The sequence below is a fragment of the Berghia stephanieae genome, chromosome 4 (assembly GCF_034508935.2).
Source record: "Berghia stephanieae isolate SIO BIC M18660-M18661 chromosome 4, UCSD_Bste_1.3, whole genome shotgun sequence".
NCBI classification, from domain to species: domain Eukaryota; kingdom Metazoa; phylum Mollusca; class Gastropoda; order Nudibranchia; family Aeolidiidae; genus Berghia; species Berghia stephanieae.
Window position 1 is genome coordinate 88,055,336 of NC_088363.1, and position 18,273 is coordinate 88,073,608.

At 34.8% G+C, this 18,273-nt stretch overlaps 2 protein-coding genes across 7 annotated transcripts in view; one reads left to right on the forward strand and one right to left on the reverse strand.

The window, feature by feature from the left end:
- LOC144971492 (3-[(3aS,4S,7aS)-7a-methyl-1,5-dioxo-octahydro-1H-inden-4-yl]propanoyl:CoA ligase-like) overlaps window positions 1–4,899 on the reverse strand; it is a 15,172-nt gene extending 10,273 nt beyond the window's left edge. Inside the window, exons 1-2 of one of the 5 annotated variants that reach the window (XM_078912452.1) lie at window positions 4,593–4,899; window positions 1,737–1,779 (exon numbers count right to left, since the gene is read on the reverse strand). In XM_078912452.1, coding sequence (XP_078768578.1) covers window positions 1,737–1,739 — 3 coding nt within the window. In that variant the 5' untranslated portion in view covers window positions 1,740–1,779; window positions 4,593–4,899. Of the gene's footprint in view, window positions 1–472; window positions 579–1,736; window positions 1,780–4,592 lie in introns of those variants that run through there. The other 4 variants (XM_078912455.1, XM_078912453.1, XM_078912454.1 and 1 more) reach the window with 4 other exon arrangements.
- The window catches only part of LOC144971493 (uncharacterized), a 42,383-nt gene extending 25,210 nt beyond the window's left edge, over window positions 1–17,173 (forward strand). For both annotated transcript variants that reach the window (XM_078912457.1, XM_078912458.1), the window contains exon 3: window positions 15,791–17,173. In XM_078912457.1, the coding sequence (XP_078768583.1) occupies window positions 15,791–16,176 (386 nt within the window). In that variant the 3' untranslated portion in view covers window positions 16,177–17,173. The remainder of the gene's footprint in view (window positions 1–15,790) is intronic.
- The last annotated feature ends 1,100 nt before the right edge of the window (window positions 17,174–18,273 follow it).

Sequence of the window (18,273 nt, forward strand, 5' to 3'; positions counted from 1 at the left end):
TTGTTTCCTAGGGTGTTGCTTATCTCCAACTCTGCTTTGAATTTATTCAAATTTTTGTTGATACTGTGGTTTCTTGCAGTTTATTCCAGTTATTTACAATTCTAGATGAAAAAAAGTTCCTTCTTTCATTTGTTTTAAAACGTTCTTTTTTTAGTTTCTTGCTGTTTCCTCGTGTCTGAATGTTCTTGTTTGGTTTAAGGAATCCTGCCTCTACCCTGTCTATTCCCTTTACTATTTTATATGTTTGGATCATATCTCCCCTTCTTCCTTGTTTGTTTTTTAAATATAATATATTTAGCAAGAAATGTGTTGCAGCGATGCTCTGGGGGCTGAAAGCTTGGGTTAGTTAGTATTTTCTCAAAACACCCTTAAAATGTTTCATGAGAGGGAATAAGAGGAATTTGTTTAATTATCTATCTATCTATTTATCTATTCAATTTATCTTATCAAGGCCTGACTTTTGAAAACTCACGTGTCTTGTACTTGTAGCAAGCTATCTATGTTGTTGTTTAACAAACACAAAATCAAGTTTAACCATCAAAAGCCAATAAAATGTGATGCCAACGCTAAATGACGTCTCATATTTACATCACTTGCCGACGGAAGTCGCAAAATTTTTAATGGCTAACAACAAAGATTAATATTATAATACAAACATGTTTTTCTGTGCATGGTCACGAAAACAATATAAAATTCTCTTACTTTAAACCAAGACATTTATGGTGCCAAGTTTATGACGATGAACTTAATTTATTCTTTCCTGTCTTGTAATGGCTTTGCTCATGTTGTAATATTAAGTTAATATTCAGCGTTTAAGAAAGAGAGAGGGAGAAAGACAGAAGGAGAGAGAGAGAGAGAGAGAGAGAGAGAGAGAGAGAGAGAGAGAGAGAGAGAGAGAGAGAAGTAGAGAGGGAGATAATTATTGCATCAGAAAACTAAAATTTCCAAATTTTTTATCATTTTGACTTTAAGTTCGATTTTGTTCATCAAGTTCATTCCAACATAATACATAATGCCAAATAGACACAATTGATACTTTTGTGGCAAGTTGCTATGCAGATACTTAGACCCTACACAAACCATCACTGACCAACGTTGACGACCCCTGAATGTCCCTGGAAATTGATTTTAGACTAACGATTATAAACATGGAATACAGAGAGATTAGAAAGCAGTTTCATATTAGCCATAATAATCAACCAATTGATTGTGGGCAATCAAAGGAAGAAGAAGAAGAAGAAGAAGAAGAAGAAGAAGAAGAAGAAGAAGAAGAAGAAGAAGAAGAAGAAGAAGAAGAAGAAGAAGACACTGAGGGCTACATTTTATAAAAGTGCTTCGTGTACGGTAGCCTACATGGTGCATGCACCAAATCATTTGTATTTGATATGGCAATAGTAGAGAATTAAGCGGTGGCATTCACTGAAAAGAGGGCGTGAACTTTGATTTACAATGAAATGAATACAAAATCAAAAGTCAAAAAAAGAAACCTTATTAACTGCCGTATTCTGAAAAGACATGTATTTAAAAATTTGGCCAGAAAAACCCGTCCTTCAAATATCGATCGATTTAAATGACCCTCCTCTTGGCAAAAACTCTCAAACCTGGGACTATTAAAGACCTCACGAAATTCCAGATTTGAGAGTTTTTTTGCCATTTAAATCGATCGATATTTGAAGGAAGAGTTTTCTGGCCAAATTTATAAAATGTGTTTTCTAAGAGTACGACAGTATACATACCATGCACACTGCACACACACGCACACGTCTTTGTGGCTTTGACCTGAAATTGAATTGAGAATAAGTCTAGAATCGTATACAGACGTCACGTGGGTGCTTTCCCGAAATGTCATTGATTCACAAAAGCATCGGATTAAAATATCATTTCTATGGAATTATGTTATGATAATAAAAGCAAGGAAAATCAGAGGGCGTATGAATATAAACAAACGTGGGTGTTATTGAAACTCGTTCATCCCGATAATCGATAGTAGGGTAAAGCCGTTCTCTTTAAAAAAAAAAAAAAAAAACATTTATAATAATAATAATAATAATAATAATAATAATAATAATAATAATAATAATAATAATAATAAATAATAATAATAATAATAATAATAATAATAATAATGATAATGCCCACTTATACAGAGCCAACATACCATGCAATATTATGAGCTCTAGGCTAGAAAACTCGTCCTTCAAATATTGAACGGTTAAAATTACAATCATCTAGTCAAATACTTTCAAATCTTGGACCTGCGAAGTAGTCTGTGAGTATTTTGTTCTTTTTCAAACCTATTGTATTGATTTTTGTTTGTTACATAATTTGGCAGTCCTTAGTTTCTAGCAACTTAATATCTATCAGTTCGACTTGTAATTATTATCGATACTGCCGTGCAGAGTGCGGAATATTTCTGGTGAGTATCTTACTTGTCCCAGCATACAATTTTAAAAAATTTTTAATTGAGCTTTATATAGAGCAATATCCACTATGTGTGCTCAAAGCGCTTTACAATGGGTCCCTGGTCAACAGCAACATTTAACATGTAGGACGGGACAAGCCGCCTGTTAGGCGATATTACAATTTTTCGGACTAAGACAACGCTGTTAACGGTCAGGTACTCATTTTACACCTAAGTACGGTGAGAGAATGTGAGTAAAGAGCCTTTTCTAAGGACTCAACTATGCGCCGAGCGCGAGGCTCGAACCAAGGACCTTCGGATCCACAAGACCACATAGCCGCACTATAGATAGTTCGAAGATGACGTCACTCAGGTCTTTGTTATTGTATTTTGCCATCCGCGTTTATGAGTAATGCTCACTGAAATGTATTAACCCGACTAAAAACGTTCATGGATACACACAGTTTTGTGTGTTGGTCCGTTATACTTCCGGATAGCAATGTTATGAGCTTCTTAGCCAAGCGCATACTATCTATACAATCATACCAGCGTTCAGTTTATTTTAATTATAATGCCATTTGCAAATGCAACTTTTCGGCGGGAAAACTCGCGTATTGCTGCCCCCTGTCGAATAGATCCTGTAAGCGATGTTATACACTGAGTTGTTTACAAATAACAAATTACAAATTATTATTATTATTATCATTATTATTATTATTATTATTATATTATTATTATTTATTATTATTACTATTATTATCATTATTATTATCATCATCATCGTTATTATTATTATTATTATTATTATTATTATTATTATTATTATTATCAGTATAATTATCATTATTATTAATAGTAGTAGTAGTAGTAGTAGTGGTAGTAGTTCTTGTAGTAGCAGTAGTAGAAATATTTTATTATTATTGTTATCATTATTATTATTATTATTATTATTATTATTATTATTATTATTATTAGTATTATTATTATTATTATTATTATTATTATTATTATTATTATTATTATATTATTATTATTATTATTATCACAACTACGACAACTACAACGATAACTATTACCATCACCACCACTACTACAACAATAATTACTACTACTACGACTAATTCTACTCCTTCTCGTACTACTGTTACTACTTTTACTACTACTACTACTATTACTACTACTACTACTACTACTACTACTACTACTACTACTACTACTACTACTACTAATTCTACTACTTCTACTACTACTACTAATACTACTACTACTACTACTACTACTACTACTACTACTACTAATAATAATAATAATAATAATAATAATAATAATAATAATACAACCACTACAACTACTGATTCTACTACTACTACTACTACTACTACTACTACTACTACTACTACTACTACTACTACTACTACTACTACTACTACTACTACTACTACTACTACTACTACTACTACTACTACTACTACTACTACTACTACCTACTGCTGGAGAGGGCAAACCTCTACCTTATGTGTTCACCTACTCTTTACAAAAAAAAGTAAACAATCTCAGACTTGGGTTTGAACCAATGATCTTCTGCTTTTTATACGATCACAATGTCGGTGTTACTGAGGCTAGTCGAAATTCATTCAGAGGAACCGTTGAACAAGTTCGGCGTCTTTCGAGTAATGTAGTCCGATGTGCGCTTATTTTCAGATCTGATATCCCAAAATAATATGGGCTCATTGTTGTTATGGAAATATTCTCAAACCAGCGGAAAACATTGCTCATTCTTACAATATTAACTCACTCAACCCTAACACCGACTATATCCGTAGTTTACCCTGGGTTACTTTTACCCCATGACTATTTATTACATTTTTATTAGACAAATTATAGGCGTAGTATCAAAGCTAATGTGTTTAGTTTTTACATGTTAATGGTAGTTTAAAAAACTATCTATGTACTTGCTCATTTGAATACATATTTTTTTCCAATGTTGAAAAGTAGTGAAATCTCTAGGATTGAGTGAGTTAAAAACAAGTCCATAATTATTGTGTTCGGATATCAGACATGTGCACCTCGATCAAAACGAATTGAATTTTATCTCTGTCCTATTTGGCATGGTTTCTCACACACGTTTTCTTATTTAATTTAGCACATCTTTCCAAACTTATAACATATAATATAATCTAAATGCATTTACCTGAAAGTTGGAGCGTCGGTCTATCTATAATATGGTGAAACGATCACAATAACAAAGATTTAGGCTACCGAAAATCCTTCACAGCTGGACACTGGATGTGTATAACATGTCATGTGGCAATTCATTTGAAAATAATATAAGGACCACATTATTCATAACCTCTGATGTTTTTATCCTTGCTTGCATTTGAATTTATCTACTGATAAGGACGCACTGACTCAACATCGAGCTATCTATGCGCTTTGTAAACAAACGAAATGAAACAGCCAATATAATATCTTACAACCTAATGTTGTGTGTACCAACCAAGTTGTAGAATCGAGAGAGTAGTTTAAAGCAAAGAGACAACGTGTGAAAAGAAGTGTGATGTGAATGTATTGGTGTGGTAACTTTAAGCGCGTTTGGATAATTCTTCTTCTTCAAGTACCAAATCTGTACCAGACATCGGTGATCGTGGTACGCCATTCATCTCTCTGATCAGATAACCTCAGAAAATTAATATTACTCTTCTCTTTCTTTGTCACCCAGCTGTTCAAACTATTCAAATATGTATTTCTTGGTCTACCTTTACTCTTTTTACCTTCTATCTTTCCTGTGAGAGCAAGATGTTCAATACATTTATGTCGATTTAGGTGCCCTAAAAATTGCATTTGTCTTTTTCTTATTGTACGAATTAATAACCTATTAGTTGCAGCTTGCTTTTGATAATAATAAAATTAAATGTCTTTTCTATACCAGAAGGTCGGGGGTCCTTGTAGCTTGGTAAGTAGCGCATACAACTCACGCACAAAAGAATTTGATTCGGGTTTTGCAGTACGTCAGATTTTGTTTTTGCTTTTGTTTTTTTTGTGAGTGACTTTGAAAGTGGGGGGGGGGGGGGCAGTTGTTGTGTTTGTTGTTTTGTTTTGTTTTTTCTTTGTTTTATTTTGTTTTGTTTGTATTTTTTTTTTTGTTTGCTTGTTTGTTTTAATTGGGGGGGGGGGGGATTTGGGGGTTTTTTTGGTTTTGTTTTCCTTTTTCCTTTTTTTTTTTTTTTGCATTTGTTTTTTTCGGCCTGTCTAGCCACCTTCTAAAAATAATTGGGTAGCTGGCATAGGCGACTAGAATATAATAATATATGCCGGCCACCTGAAACTGTGACCTCCTCCAGAATCGGGATAAATTTTATTCATTTTTGATAAACGCGAGTTAAAATGAACAAGGTTAAGGTTACAGTGTAATTCCATTTATTGCCTGTGTCAAAACGTTCTGATTGCAATGGCATCCGATCCGTTTGGTAGGCAGGTAATAGAGGTGGTTACGGTAGCTGGGTCTTGATCTCATTTAACTGAATTTTGCGATTGATAAGCGCTTTACCAGTGGCGCGGCATGCTTACAGTGTAAGGTGGTGCCAGTATCAGAAGAAAATGACTTAAAACATGCTATATTTGTAAATACAAAAGAAAGAAAAATATATTAAAGAAAAGACTTACTCAAATAAGAAAAGGCGTTATTTACCATTTCTCGGTTTGTTTGTTTTTAATGCTGTAATCCATTTTTAAAAGATGGAAGCGGTGCCAGGCACCAAATCAACCAATATAGCCACGCCCCTGCTCCTTACTCAGGGAGTAGCAAGCACTTTTATTGGCCATTTATACTGCTAAAAATTCCTTCTAATATTTGAAGAGTACTTTTCCAAAACTCCCTAACTCTGTTTTTCCCATTTTGAGATGTTTTAAGAATCATTTCCCTTGAAAATTCTCAAATTCTCACAACTCTATGGAAATTATTGTGCCAATTGATACTTAAAATAAAGTTTACACATTAAACTATCTCATGGATGGAAAATTTCGAAAAGTAAAAAAATCGCCTTAACGAGTTTTGGAAAACTTCATTTATAATCTACTAATTCTGAATCTCTCATTTCCATAACGTAAATGTTGCTGCTCGAAGCTCGAATAAATAAATAATAAAGTGAAATTGAATGTAAGCTTCAATTTAATTATAAAAACAGATCAAATGAATGTTTCGGGTTTCCCCTTTATCAACCAAACAGGATGAATGAAACACTACATATGAATGAGATAATGTGGTAGTGGCGTTGTTATTTTTACCTCCCGCAACATGAACAATGTCACGTACAACATGGTCCGCCAAACGTTACCTTTAATTAAAATACGAAGAGTGCTCGAGCATGATGACATTAACGATGGAGCAAATTCGAAATTTCGTTGTAAATATTTAATATTTATTTATCTCTCTCTCTCTCTCTCTCTCTCTCTCTCTCTCTCTCTCTCTCTCTCTCTCTCTCTCTCTCTCTCTCTCTCTCTCTCTCTCTCTCTCTCATGCAGACAACTCGTCCGCAAAAACATATATCAACGCCCTGCATTGTATTCTCTATAACAGATGAAATCCCTCACCAGTGTACTACAACACAATTTACTGAATTAATAATCATAAATAATAATATGAAATTGATTGTAAGCTTCAATTTAATTACAAAAACAGTTTAAATGAACGTTTCGGGTTTCCCCTTTTTCATCCGAAACGTTCATTTGATCTGTTTTTGTAATTAAATTGAAGCTTACAATCAATTTCACATTATTATCTATTTCTTCGAGCTTCGGGCAGCAACATTGACATTACCCCGTATTCTTCATGAATGAACAATCTAACACGTCGAGTGATATTCCTCTTGTTAATCTACCTCCCTTTTTGGTTTTGACATACCTCAGCCAGTGTCAGTTATAGATCTGCCATTTCATATCCTAGCATATCATGACAAAACATCTTTTTTTTTAGCGGAGACTAAAATGAAATAATATGGAGACATGAAACTTAGAGTCTTCTTCCCTATGTGGGTGTTCAATGTCAAGTCGGTGAACAAGGCATTTGTGTATTGATGGTATGTGTTGAAATAAAATACACCCCGTTTTCCCTGCTATATCAATCATACAAATACACAACAGGTCTGAGAGAATTTAGGGAGAAGAAATAATCACATCTGAATATAGAAAGTTGCGAAAACCAGTGCCAAATTCCAATTAACAGGTAGATAACCACGCCTCTCGGACAATCGTCATAATGTAAACAATGGTAGTGATTGGTAGACCCAGCAAACTACACAGGTTTTACTATCGATGGTATGTGTCTAAATAAAATACCCACTGTTCAACCGCTTGGTCAATAGAACTAACACAGAAAACTATGTATAAATGTAAACGTTTAAAATCTGATCGAGAAAATCGTGTGATAACTAGTCACCTATTTGACGGTATAAAAACAATAACAATTATCACAGAGAGGGCGATGTCATTCACGTTACTGTTTATAAACAACCAACTATGTTTGTCCGAGCACGTGTGAGGGTGTGTCACAAATTTCATGTTTTAATTGGTCAAAAATCTACTGGTTAATTGTATTAAATATTATTATAAACATTATGAGCGAGATGACGTTTACCGCCTGGACACGGCCTGACATAGTTTCGCATCGTCTGCTGTTAAAACCCTTTTCAGAAGTTTCGTTCTCTGTGTATCGCTGTCTCCGTTTTTAGTTTCCATTCTAAAAATATATTTTTAATTGAGCTTTTATATAGCGCAATATCCACTAAACGTGCTCAAAGTGCTTTACAAGGGGTCAACAGCAACATTTAACATGTAGGACGGGACATGACGCCTGTTAGGCGATATTACATTCTACCCAGATAACTTCACTGCAATAATTATCCAAACAAAGAAAAAATAAAATTAGAAATTACGCCCTTCCGCAACACCACCATTTAGATACTGTCGCCTAGGCATTCCATACAGGAACAAGATGTCCGATGTCAACAGGAATCACCCATGTTGTCCAAAGTGAACAATCTTGCCCAATGACAAAAGAACAACATTGCCTGAAGCGGGGCTCAAACCCGGGACCTTCCGGGTCACCGTACAATCCCTTAACCACTCGGCCACCACCCCCCAACCCCCAACTGCATAAGACGGTTTCAACACGGTACCCCTTTAGGAGTATCAGAGCTAAGACCCCTCGACAAGAAGGACAAATCATCGATAATTGAAGCTTATGGTCCAAACGAAAATAGCTTTTTTGTCAAAGTCTTTCAGTATTGTTATCGACCTCAGTTATTCAAATTGAAGGTTCCCCCCCCCCCCCCCTCCTCCGATGTGATTGGTATTTGATCAATGGACTGTGTACGTGGGACAGCATGCATGAATAAATCTTTCAATGACACGCTTCTCTCTCTCTCTCTCTCTCTCTCTCTCTCTCTCTCTCTCTCTCTCTCTCTCTCTCTCTTCTTTTCTTTCTCTCTCTCTCTTTTCTCTCTCTCTCTCTCTCTCTCTCTCTCTCTCTCTCTCTCTCTCTCTCTCTCTCTCTCTCTCTCTCTCTCTCTCTCTCTCTCTCTCTCTCTCTCTCTCTTTCTCCCTCCATCTATCAATATATCTATCAATTTATCTATCGCTCTATCTATCTACCCATCTGTATATATATATATATATATATATATATATATATATATATATATATATATATATATATATATATATATATATTATAATATATATATATATATATATATATATCTGCCCATCTCTCTCTCTCTCTCTCTCTCTCTCTATCTATCTATCTATCTATCTATCTATCTATCTCTCTCACACACACACACACACACAATCTGTGTGTGTGTGTGTGTGTGTGTGTGTGTCCCAGGCCTCAAATAGGTAATGTATTGGATGCACAGTATCGTCGGGGGACTTGTAAATGGGGGGGGGGGGGAGAGAGAGAGAGAGAGAGAGAGAGAGAGAGAGAGAGATAACATTTTGGATAACCTTTTGTTGGAGAACAATCTAACTATAGCGCATACATGGCAGTCTATATTATCATTCATATGTCGTAATGTGTATTCATGTTTGTGCGTGTGCGTGAGTGTGTGTGTATGCGTGTGTATTTGTGCGTGTGTGAGTGTGTATGCGTGTGTGTTCATGTGCATGTACATGTCGAAAATTTATCAATCCCGCAATCTACTGGTCTATCAATTTATACTGTATCTCTACCAAGCTATCAATCCATCCATATATCGCTCTTGTTTGTTTATCTATCTATCTATCTATCTATCTATCTATCTATCTATCTATCTATCTATCTATCTATCTATTTATATATTCAACCATTTTTCTATCTAAATGCAATAATCCTGTGGTCATTTAATGTGGAAAAATGTCTGTAGAAATAAATAGGCATAGCTAATTATTAATTAGCAAACCGTTGAATAATGCGTAAACACGGCTTATGATGATATCATTGATAATACACTACCGTACTTTGACAAAGAAAACAAAGAAAAAGGATACAGTTTCACCATAAATCTGTATGTATGTATGTGAGTGTGTGTGCACTTGTGTATACATTTAGTTAAATAGTGTGTCTGTGTGTGTCTGTGTGTATGTGTGTGTATATATTATGTTATATGCATGTATGTATATTTAGTGTGTACGTGTATACGATGTGTTTGTGTGTGTATGATTGTGTGTATTGTATATATATACGTGTGTATTTGTGTGTGTGTGAGTAATATATTTATGTACAGTGTGTATATGGATGTGTTTGTGTGTGTGTGTGTGTGTGTGTGTAATTGGATGCGTGTGAGCTTTTGTTCGTATGTCCGAATCTGCAGTGTGTAATGTTTTTAACTGATGGTCAATGTGAAGCATAAGCGCTATATAAATGTACATTTATTATTATTATTATTATTATTATTATTATTATTATTATTATTATTATTATTATTATTATTATTATCATTATTATTATTATTTCAAATGTCGAGGTCTCTAGTTTGACATTTTTTGATAGGTTGAGGATCACTTTAATCTATTGATATTGAAGTTAGGTAAAGTTCCAAATGGAACAAAGTAAATATGTTTTGCCACGATACAGTCTATAGTAAATACATCGAGACCTCCTCAATAGAGCGGAGATATCATAACCTCACACCTTCTACTTTTCCGGTTCCAACTCATTGGAAGTGTGTAAGTAGCCAGTCCTTCGGAGGATTAATATTGAATAGGTTACATATTGAATCATAAGGTGAAATAAATATTTTAGTAATAGGATGTATAGACAGATCCATAAGATTATTGGACGTAATCCCCCCCCCCCCCCCCCCCCCCCCCCCCCCCCCCCCCATTCAGAGAAAAATCCACCATTGAAAATAGTGCAGGAAAATGAATTATGAGAAAATATAAAGAAAACTCGTTTGTTTTCAAAACACATTCGTTCCCACTATTGGAGATATCTGATCAACTGGGTGATTTAATTCTTACATCTTATAACAAAACACGCCCAGAAACTAAATTCCATTGCCAATACTTCGCACTGAACTGATATTTTTATTCAAAAAGTGACTCTATCCCTTGGTTATTCTGATTTTTTTTTTACAACTTTCTTTCATCCACCCATTCAACCAGAAGTGAATGATAAGTTCTGCTTTAAATAACGGCGTAAATTGCTTTTGAGTAAACCAGTCAGTGTGCTATCTAAAGGTTAACAGACAAGTGCCATTACCGTTTCAGACTAAGATAACAGGCCTATTATTCCTTCTTCATCGACCACGAGGCCGAATCTAAACTTTAATATGATATAATATCTATATTACCTGGTTTTATATGGATCTCTTATGTCTTTAGAGAGAGAGAGAGAGAGAGAGAGAGAGAGAGAGAGAGAGAGAGAGAGAGAGAGGGGGAGAGGGGTGTTTTTAGACGTTGAAGGAAAACATTCATGAAGCTCTGACCCTTTAAGGAGTAAAGATTTCAAGTTACTTATGTCCTTTTTATACTATTTCCACATTTAACCTTACAAAACGCAATTTCTAGTTATCTAAACAAAATTGAAATAGGCTTCAACAGTCGTGACGTCACTTCCCTCGTAATGACGCATAGTAACTTAGTAACTGGATCTAAACTATCGGAGTAATGGAGGACGACCTTATGAAATACTTCTCCGACGAGCATAAAAGTGTATCCATATGAGAAAAACATTATAAATCTGATCATGTTTTGACTTTCATACATTCTGATCACATGACATGTGAAAAAGTTCTGGCCAGCATGAAAAATAAAAAGTACAGATTTTCTTTGTTTAGAACCAAGCCGCTCGTTGCTGGTGGACGTGACATCATACTATTGAATCCTACTTCTAGTTATCTAGACAAAGTTGAAATTGCAACCAACACTGAACGCAGTTAATATGATGTATCTTTTGTGTTCATGGCTGTTTTAATACTGCTTTTGTGGACTGCTTTTCCATATTCCAAATTTAAAATATCTGTCATTGTTTCTTATTATGTACCAAGATAATTTCAAGAAAATTAATTCTAGGAAAATGAATGGCAGGATCTATATCCCGTGTCTTGTCTTTGGTCCTTATCTTTTGAATGTGCGTTTTTGTGGAGGTGGATTTCAAAATAGTTCATGCGTTAACTCTTTATTAACGAGGCAGACTGTCGTACTCTGGAAAGACACTTTATTTAAAAATATGGCCAGACAAGTTCGTCCTTCAAATAATAAATATCGATCAATTTAAGTGACCCTCATCTTGGCAAAAACTCTCAAACCTGGGACTTCGCACAAAGTCCTTAATTTGAAAGTTTTTGCCAAGATGAGGGTCATTTAAATTGATCTAGATTTGAAGGACGAGTTTTATAGCCAAAATTTTTAATACGTGTTATTCACGAGTAGGCAGTTAACTGGTTAATGATAAAATAATTCAATGACAAGGCCTTAAATCACTGCCTTACAACAATATTGTGGTAATAATCGGTAACCAATTTAAATGCAAATGACAGTAACCTATATGTGACCCATTGCTTCAAAACGGTGACATGTCGGGCTGGATTTGATAATGAAAATTGAGTTTTAGCCTGATATATACGACTTGTGCCACATTAATAGTAAGTTGATTTGGACTTTGTCATATATATATCACCGCCGCGAAAAATTTTTATTCTCTGTTGTCTTCTGGCACTTTCCTACTCACTTCATCTCTTGTTACCAACATAAGATAAAACCATTAGCGTCAAAATTACTTAACATAACAACATATTTTAACGACCAATCTATGTTTTCATTTGTTACTAGAGGTCTCCTGCAATTTTCTATTGATGTGTTTTGTTTTATTTTGTTTTCGGGAGGGGTGGATTGTTTGTTTGGGGTTTATTTTTCGTTGTTTGTTTGTTTATGATTTTTTGGTTGTTGTTGCTGTTGCTTTTCAGATTTTTATTTTCAGCTTTTTGTTTGTTTGTTTGTTTTCCTTTTTTTTTCTTCTGATTAAAAAAATAAATAAATGCTAAGTTCTCTCCCATGATTTACTCACAATTGGATTTGTCTGAGTGAAGAAGGTAGCGTTCCTTACCTTACCCTTTACGAGAAAACGAATTAGAGTGAATATGTGACTATCTACTCACTCACGAACCGGTACTGAGACGGGTTAATCGACACAGATAAATGAAATTAAACACCGGCGGTACTCCAACCAATTCAATAGGGGACAGACAAGACGATGCTCCTAACACTTAAACACGAAATCCGAGCCCATTCGACAGATGACCCTTATTGGACTAATGCGACACAATGACCATGATAAAGCTTGTCACAAAAGTTTCGTCGAAGTTGGGAGGTGGGGTGCAGGGTGGTTTGGTTTTCTTTCAAATCAACGATATTCCTGCCTACTTTATAATCAATGAAAACTCCGCCTGTGTCAAATGGATAGTTGTAAAACTCAGAGGTCTCCGTGTTTTGAGCAAAGCATTCTATTACATTATTTAAAAAAAAAAAATACAGTGCGTGCATCGCCATACATGTTGTTTTATGTACTTCTGGCCAACCCATAGCAATCTAGAGTGTATAGATAGCATTAGGCCAACCCCGTCAATATTATGGTATTATGAAGACAATTATTGAGTCTTCAGTCAAAATAACCAGAATTTTTTTCTTTCTTTCGTATTTACAAATATAGCATGTTTTAAGTCATTTTCCTCTTATTCTAGTACCATCTTAATACAGTAAGTGTAAGCATGCCACGCCACTGTAAGCAACCAAATAAGTATTTTGACTTCCCTATTCACCGAGTTGCCAATACAGCGTATTCACTAAAACACTGTATTATTGTTATTGTCAGTCCCACCCGTTTAAGTTTAAATGACCACAGCTGGGGTCAGGAGGGCACGTGACCCCGTATGGACATCCAGCTCATCTTTCTCGCCCCAGGACAGTCGAACTTGTCACATCGTAAATTTGTAAAGATGGACCTTATGTCTGTGTGTCCGGTGCTCTCGTCCATTAGTACCAATTTGATTTTACCCAAGATAATGAGCATTTTGTTCGTGATAATGTTCCATTCATTCAATTGTTTAATAATTTTGAAGCCGCCCTGTGTGGAAGATGTTACTCTATTTAGTAACGGTGGTGGTGGTGGTGGTGGTGGTGGTGGTGGTGGTGGTAGTGGTAGTAGTGGTGGTGGTGGTGGTAGTGGTGATAGTGGTGGTGGTGGTGGTGATTGTGGTGGTGGTAGTGGTGGTAGTTGTGATGTTGATGATGATGATGATTATATTGATGATGATGATGATGATGATGATGATGATGATGATGATGATGATGATGATGATGATGATGATTATGATGATACAGGAAAGATAAATTAAAAGCTTTTAGACTTCTATATTTCATCCGATGCGCTGATGTAGATTTTATTCGCCTAGACAACTTGACAAGACATTCACAACATAGGACTAGATACGCATGCACTTTGTTTATCTAATTTTGATGTTTAATTAATTGTAAACAAAAGTCGACAAGATGCTGAAGTTGCAAGATAAACGTTTCCTAATGTGATCTTACTTGTGTCGATCATGTGTCGGAAAAGTACTTTTCACTACCAGACGTAACGTTCAATAAATAGCTGATGGACAACTTAGTCAGTTCTAAACTGACATATATATATATATATATATATATATATATATATATATATATATATATATATATATATATATATATATATTATAATATATATATATATATATATATATATATATATATATATATATATATATATCAAAACGGAAAAGATATCTAAAAAGGCATTCCCTGCATATTCTTAATGTGCGGCTGTGAGGTCTAGTGGTATGCGCTCGCAATCTGATCGGAAGGTCCTGGGTTCGAGTCTCGCTCTAAGCGGCGCATAGTTGAGTCCTTGGAAAAGGCTTTTTATGCTCTCATCGTACTCAGGTGTAAGACGGGTACCTGGCCATCGACATCATTGTCTCTGATGGAAAAGAAAAAATATAATAATGCCTAACAGGCGTCATGTCTCGTTCTACATGTTAAGTGTTGCTGTCAAGAGCTCTGAGCACGTTTAGTGGATATTGTTTTATATAAAATCCCGTTTAAATCAGTCGACATGTGATTTGAATGCAGACAACTATGATTCCAATGAGACCATTTCTGTTCTGTTCGATGTCTTACTTCTTTGCTCTATTATATCTTAAAAGAAGTTTAGAAGAGAAATTAGCGTTTACGTCAATTCCTCTTGGGCCGAAAGAGTATGCATTTGAATAGACGGAAACACAATATTTGATTGACTCACATATCATGGCAATTGTTTAGTATGCTGACTGACTGTCGTAAAATTCAGTGACGACTCATTATTTTTTTTAAATAATCGTAAAACTTCTTGGTCTGTGTCACACAATTCTACCTAATCACCATTTTTTGTATTTTACCGTTCAATCAAAGGTGCCAAATACCAAGACGTTTTTGAGGAAATAAAATGATTCACTCAATTTTTCACGATATTCAGCACGCAATCTGATGGGCAGGAGTGTGGGGGTTAACAAAACGTTACTTTACTGATTTAATTCAATTCTTACAGCTGTTAAGTTCCATTCTATGTTGTCCAATGTGTACATATTTGCAAAGTTGATAACCGAACGCAATTTTGGACTTGTTTTCACTTTGTTGTAATGGACAGTATAGTATTTTGCATTGGTTTCAATGAATTTCAATTGCAACAATGAGCCCATAATAATTCAGAGACAATATTTGAAACTTAGAGGTGTCATTTTTAAAATGGACTTTATTCAATTTTTTGGAGGAATGAGGTTCCATTTTTTAAATTTTATTCGCAACTCATATTTTCTTTCTATTTGCTTTGACTTTCAGGAGCTCACTTTTCACTTGAAGACGAAAACAAGCGTACACGAACAGCTTACACAAGAGGACAACTGCTAGAATTGGAGAAAGAATTTCATTTCAACAAGTACATCTCTAGACCCAGACGAATAGAACTAGCCGCACTGTTAGGCCTCACAGAGAGACACATAAAGATATGGTTTCAAAATCGACGAATGAAGTGGAAAAAAGACGAAGCAAAGAGAAGACCTAGGCCAAAATCCCCATCGGACGAAGATGGCGGGGATACGAATACGTCATCTCCGTTGCAAAGTCCATCTCCAGGGGAAACCACGGACGTGGAAGCAGACACAAAAGATGGAGTCAAGGTTAAATGTGATGAGGATATGAGGACAAACTCTTCAAAGAATTTGTAACCATGGCTTATAATTTGTTAATTCAAAATCGGAGTTATTTACATTCATAACCTTTGAATGTGTTTGACAATACAAAAATGCTTTAAGTAACGCGTGTTTGGAAACAATTAATCGATTCTAATTTTTGTAGCTTAATGGCGTACCAATATAAAGATATACGAAAGTTGGTGAGTTGGACATTGTGCTTGCTTCAACTCTTACCCCAAGTGCTGAATATCTTTTTAATGAGCTCCTAGGCTTATACGATAACTCTACAATGGGACAATCTGATTCTAAACCCCATTTACACTATATCAGTGTCGTTTGGCGTCGTGTAGCGCACATTCTTCATACATTTTTTTAAAAAACTGTGTTAATTCCCTTGGATGACATCTTCCAATCATGGCCTGTCTATTTATCTATAGTATTTATCAACATCCGAAATCAAATTCAAGAAGATATCATTTTACATTTTACGCAGACGAATATGTAATTCGAACTACTAAGGAATGGACGAGTATTAAACTACTTGAAACTTTAGAATGTAAAAAGTATCCAGGTATTATACATCTGTTTATAAGCTGATATATTGATTTTTGTTCAATAATTTTAAAGGATTTGGTCAAGATTTCATCACTTCTGAAGATAAACATTTCGTAGGTAATTTTTGTGTATTCATTTTATGAAAAAGGAAGAGCATTCCGGATCGCCGAACTCCACATCCAATAAAGAACAGTAAACCAAGGGAGACTACATAGTTAAAAGACATTTAATTATTTTTTTTCAGATTGCTTCCCCTGTGTTAGGAGTCCGTGATGTTGGGTGATTGTGTTGTATAGATTTTGTTAACGATTTTCTACATACTGTTTTTAAACTGATTGAAATATTATATGAGCTTGTATTTTATATTACCAGCACATAAAACCCAGATTATTATTTATCGAATCATGTATTGAAAGTTTTGATATTGTATTTGCAAAATTATTGTATTAAACGTTTAGTTTCGCATCAACAAAAACACGACATGATTTGTTTAATAGAGTTCACAATCATTTTATAAACGTCTGTTTTAACTGTAATGTTATTTCAGTTTGTCGGTTATTGGTTCCAGGCAGGGTTCAATTTTACTCCAACTGGCATGATGATTTGATACCAATTTCGTCAAGAGAACAGTAATAGGATGGTTCTCGGTCCTCATTGATAATTCTATCTTGGTCTAAAGAATATAACATCGGGTCGGATTAGATTTCTTCAACGTATCATTATAATACTAAGTTGCTAGAAGCTAAATTATAAAATTAATTTAGAAAGATGAATATATTAGCTTCAAAAAGATAAAAGATGCCAAACTGGGATTTTTGAGTAAAATTAAATCTATCCTGTAAAGGGTAAAATCTACCAATCTACACACTCACGGGTATAACCTAAATGCAAAAAAAAAAAAAAAAAAAAAAAAAAAAAAAAAAAAAGAAGAAGAAAAAAAAAAGAAAAGAAAAAAGTGTCAACAATGCCCACAGGAGACCAATTCAAATCCGGGGGAAAAGCGTAGACTCATTGCCAGACCCTGACCAAAAGTAGAAGAAGACGACGAACAGTAAAAGAACGTAAACAATGAGCTGTATCCAATAGAACAACCCTTGCGATCATATTTTTTTTTTTCAAAGAGCAGTACTAACAACAATTCTCATGTCACTTTCTTTTGGTGATCGTCGCCTTGTTTTGTGACGTCATTTTTAGATAAATGAATGGCTATGAGTTAATAATGGTTATGGGTCGAGTCATTAGAATAGTATTTTAAGTAAGGAACAATAATATGGATCTTTTCAAATTCTCAATGGATTTTTTAACGGAAAAAATATCGTCTTCTTTCAAAATATCACTGTGAAATTTATTAACACCGATGTGAATGTGAGCTGATAAATTTTGTTCTCTGCAATTTGTTCACATAGTTTTTTAGTTGTTATGAAACTTTATGGGACATCGTGGCTCAGCGGTACAGTCTTTGCTTTGTACCCAAAAGGTACCGAGTTCGATCAACCGCCGCGCTGATGGCCTTGAGCAAGTCACCTCGCCTTAGATCAATTTGCGGCGCTGCACTGCGGCTGACGCCTGGAATAG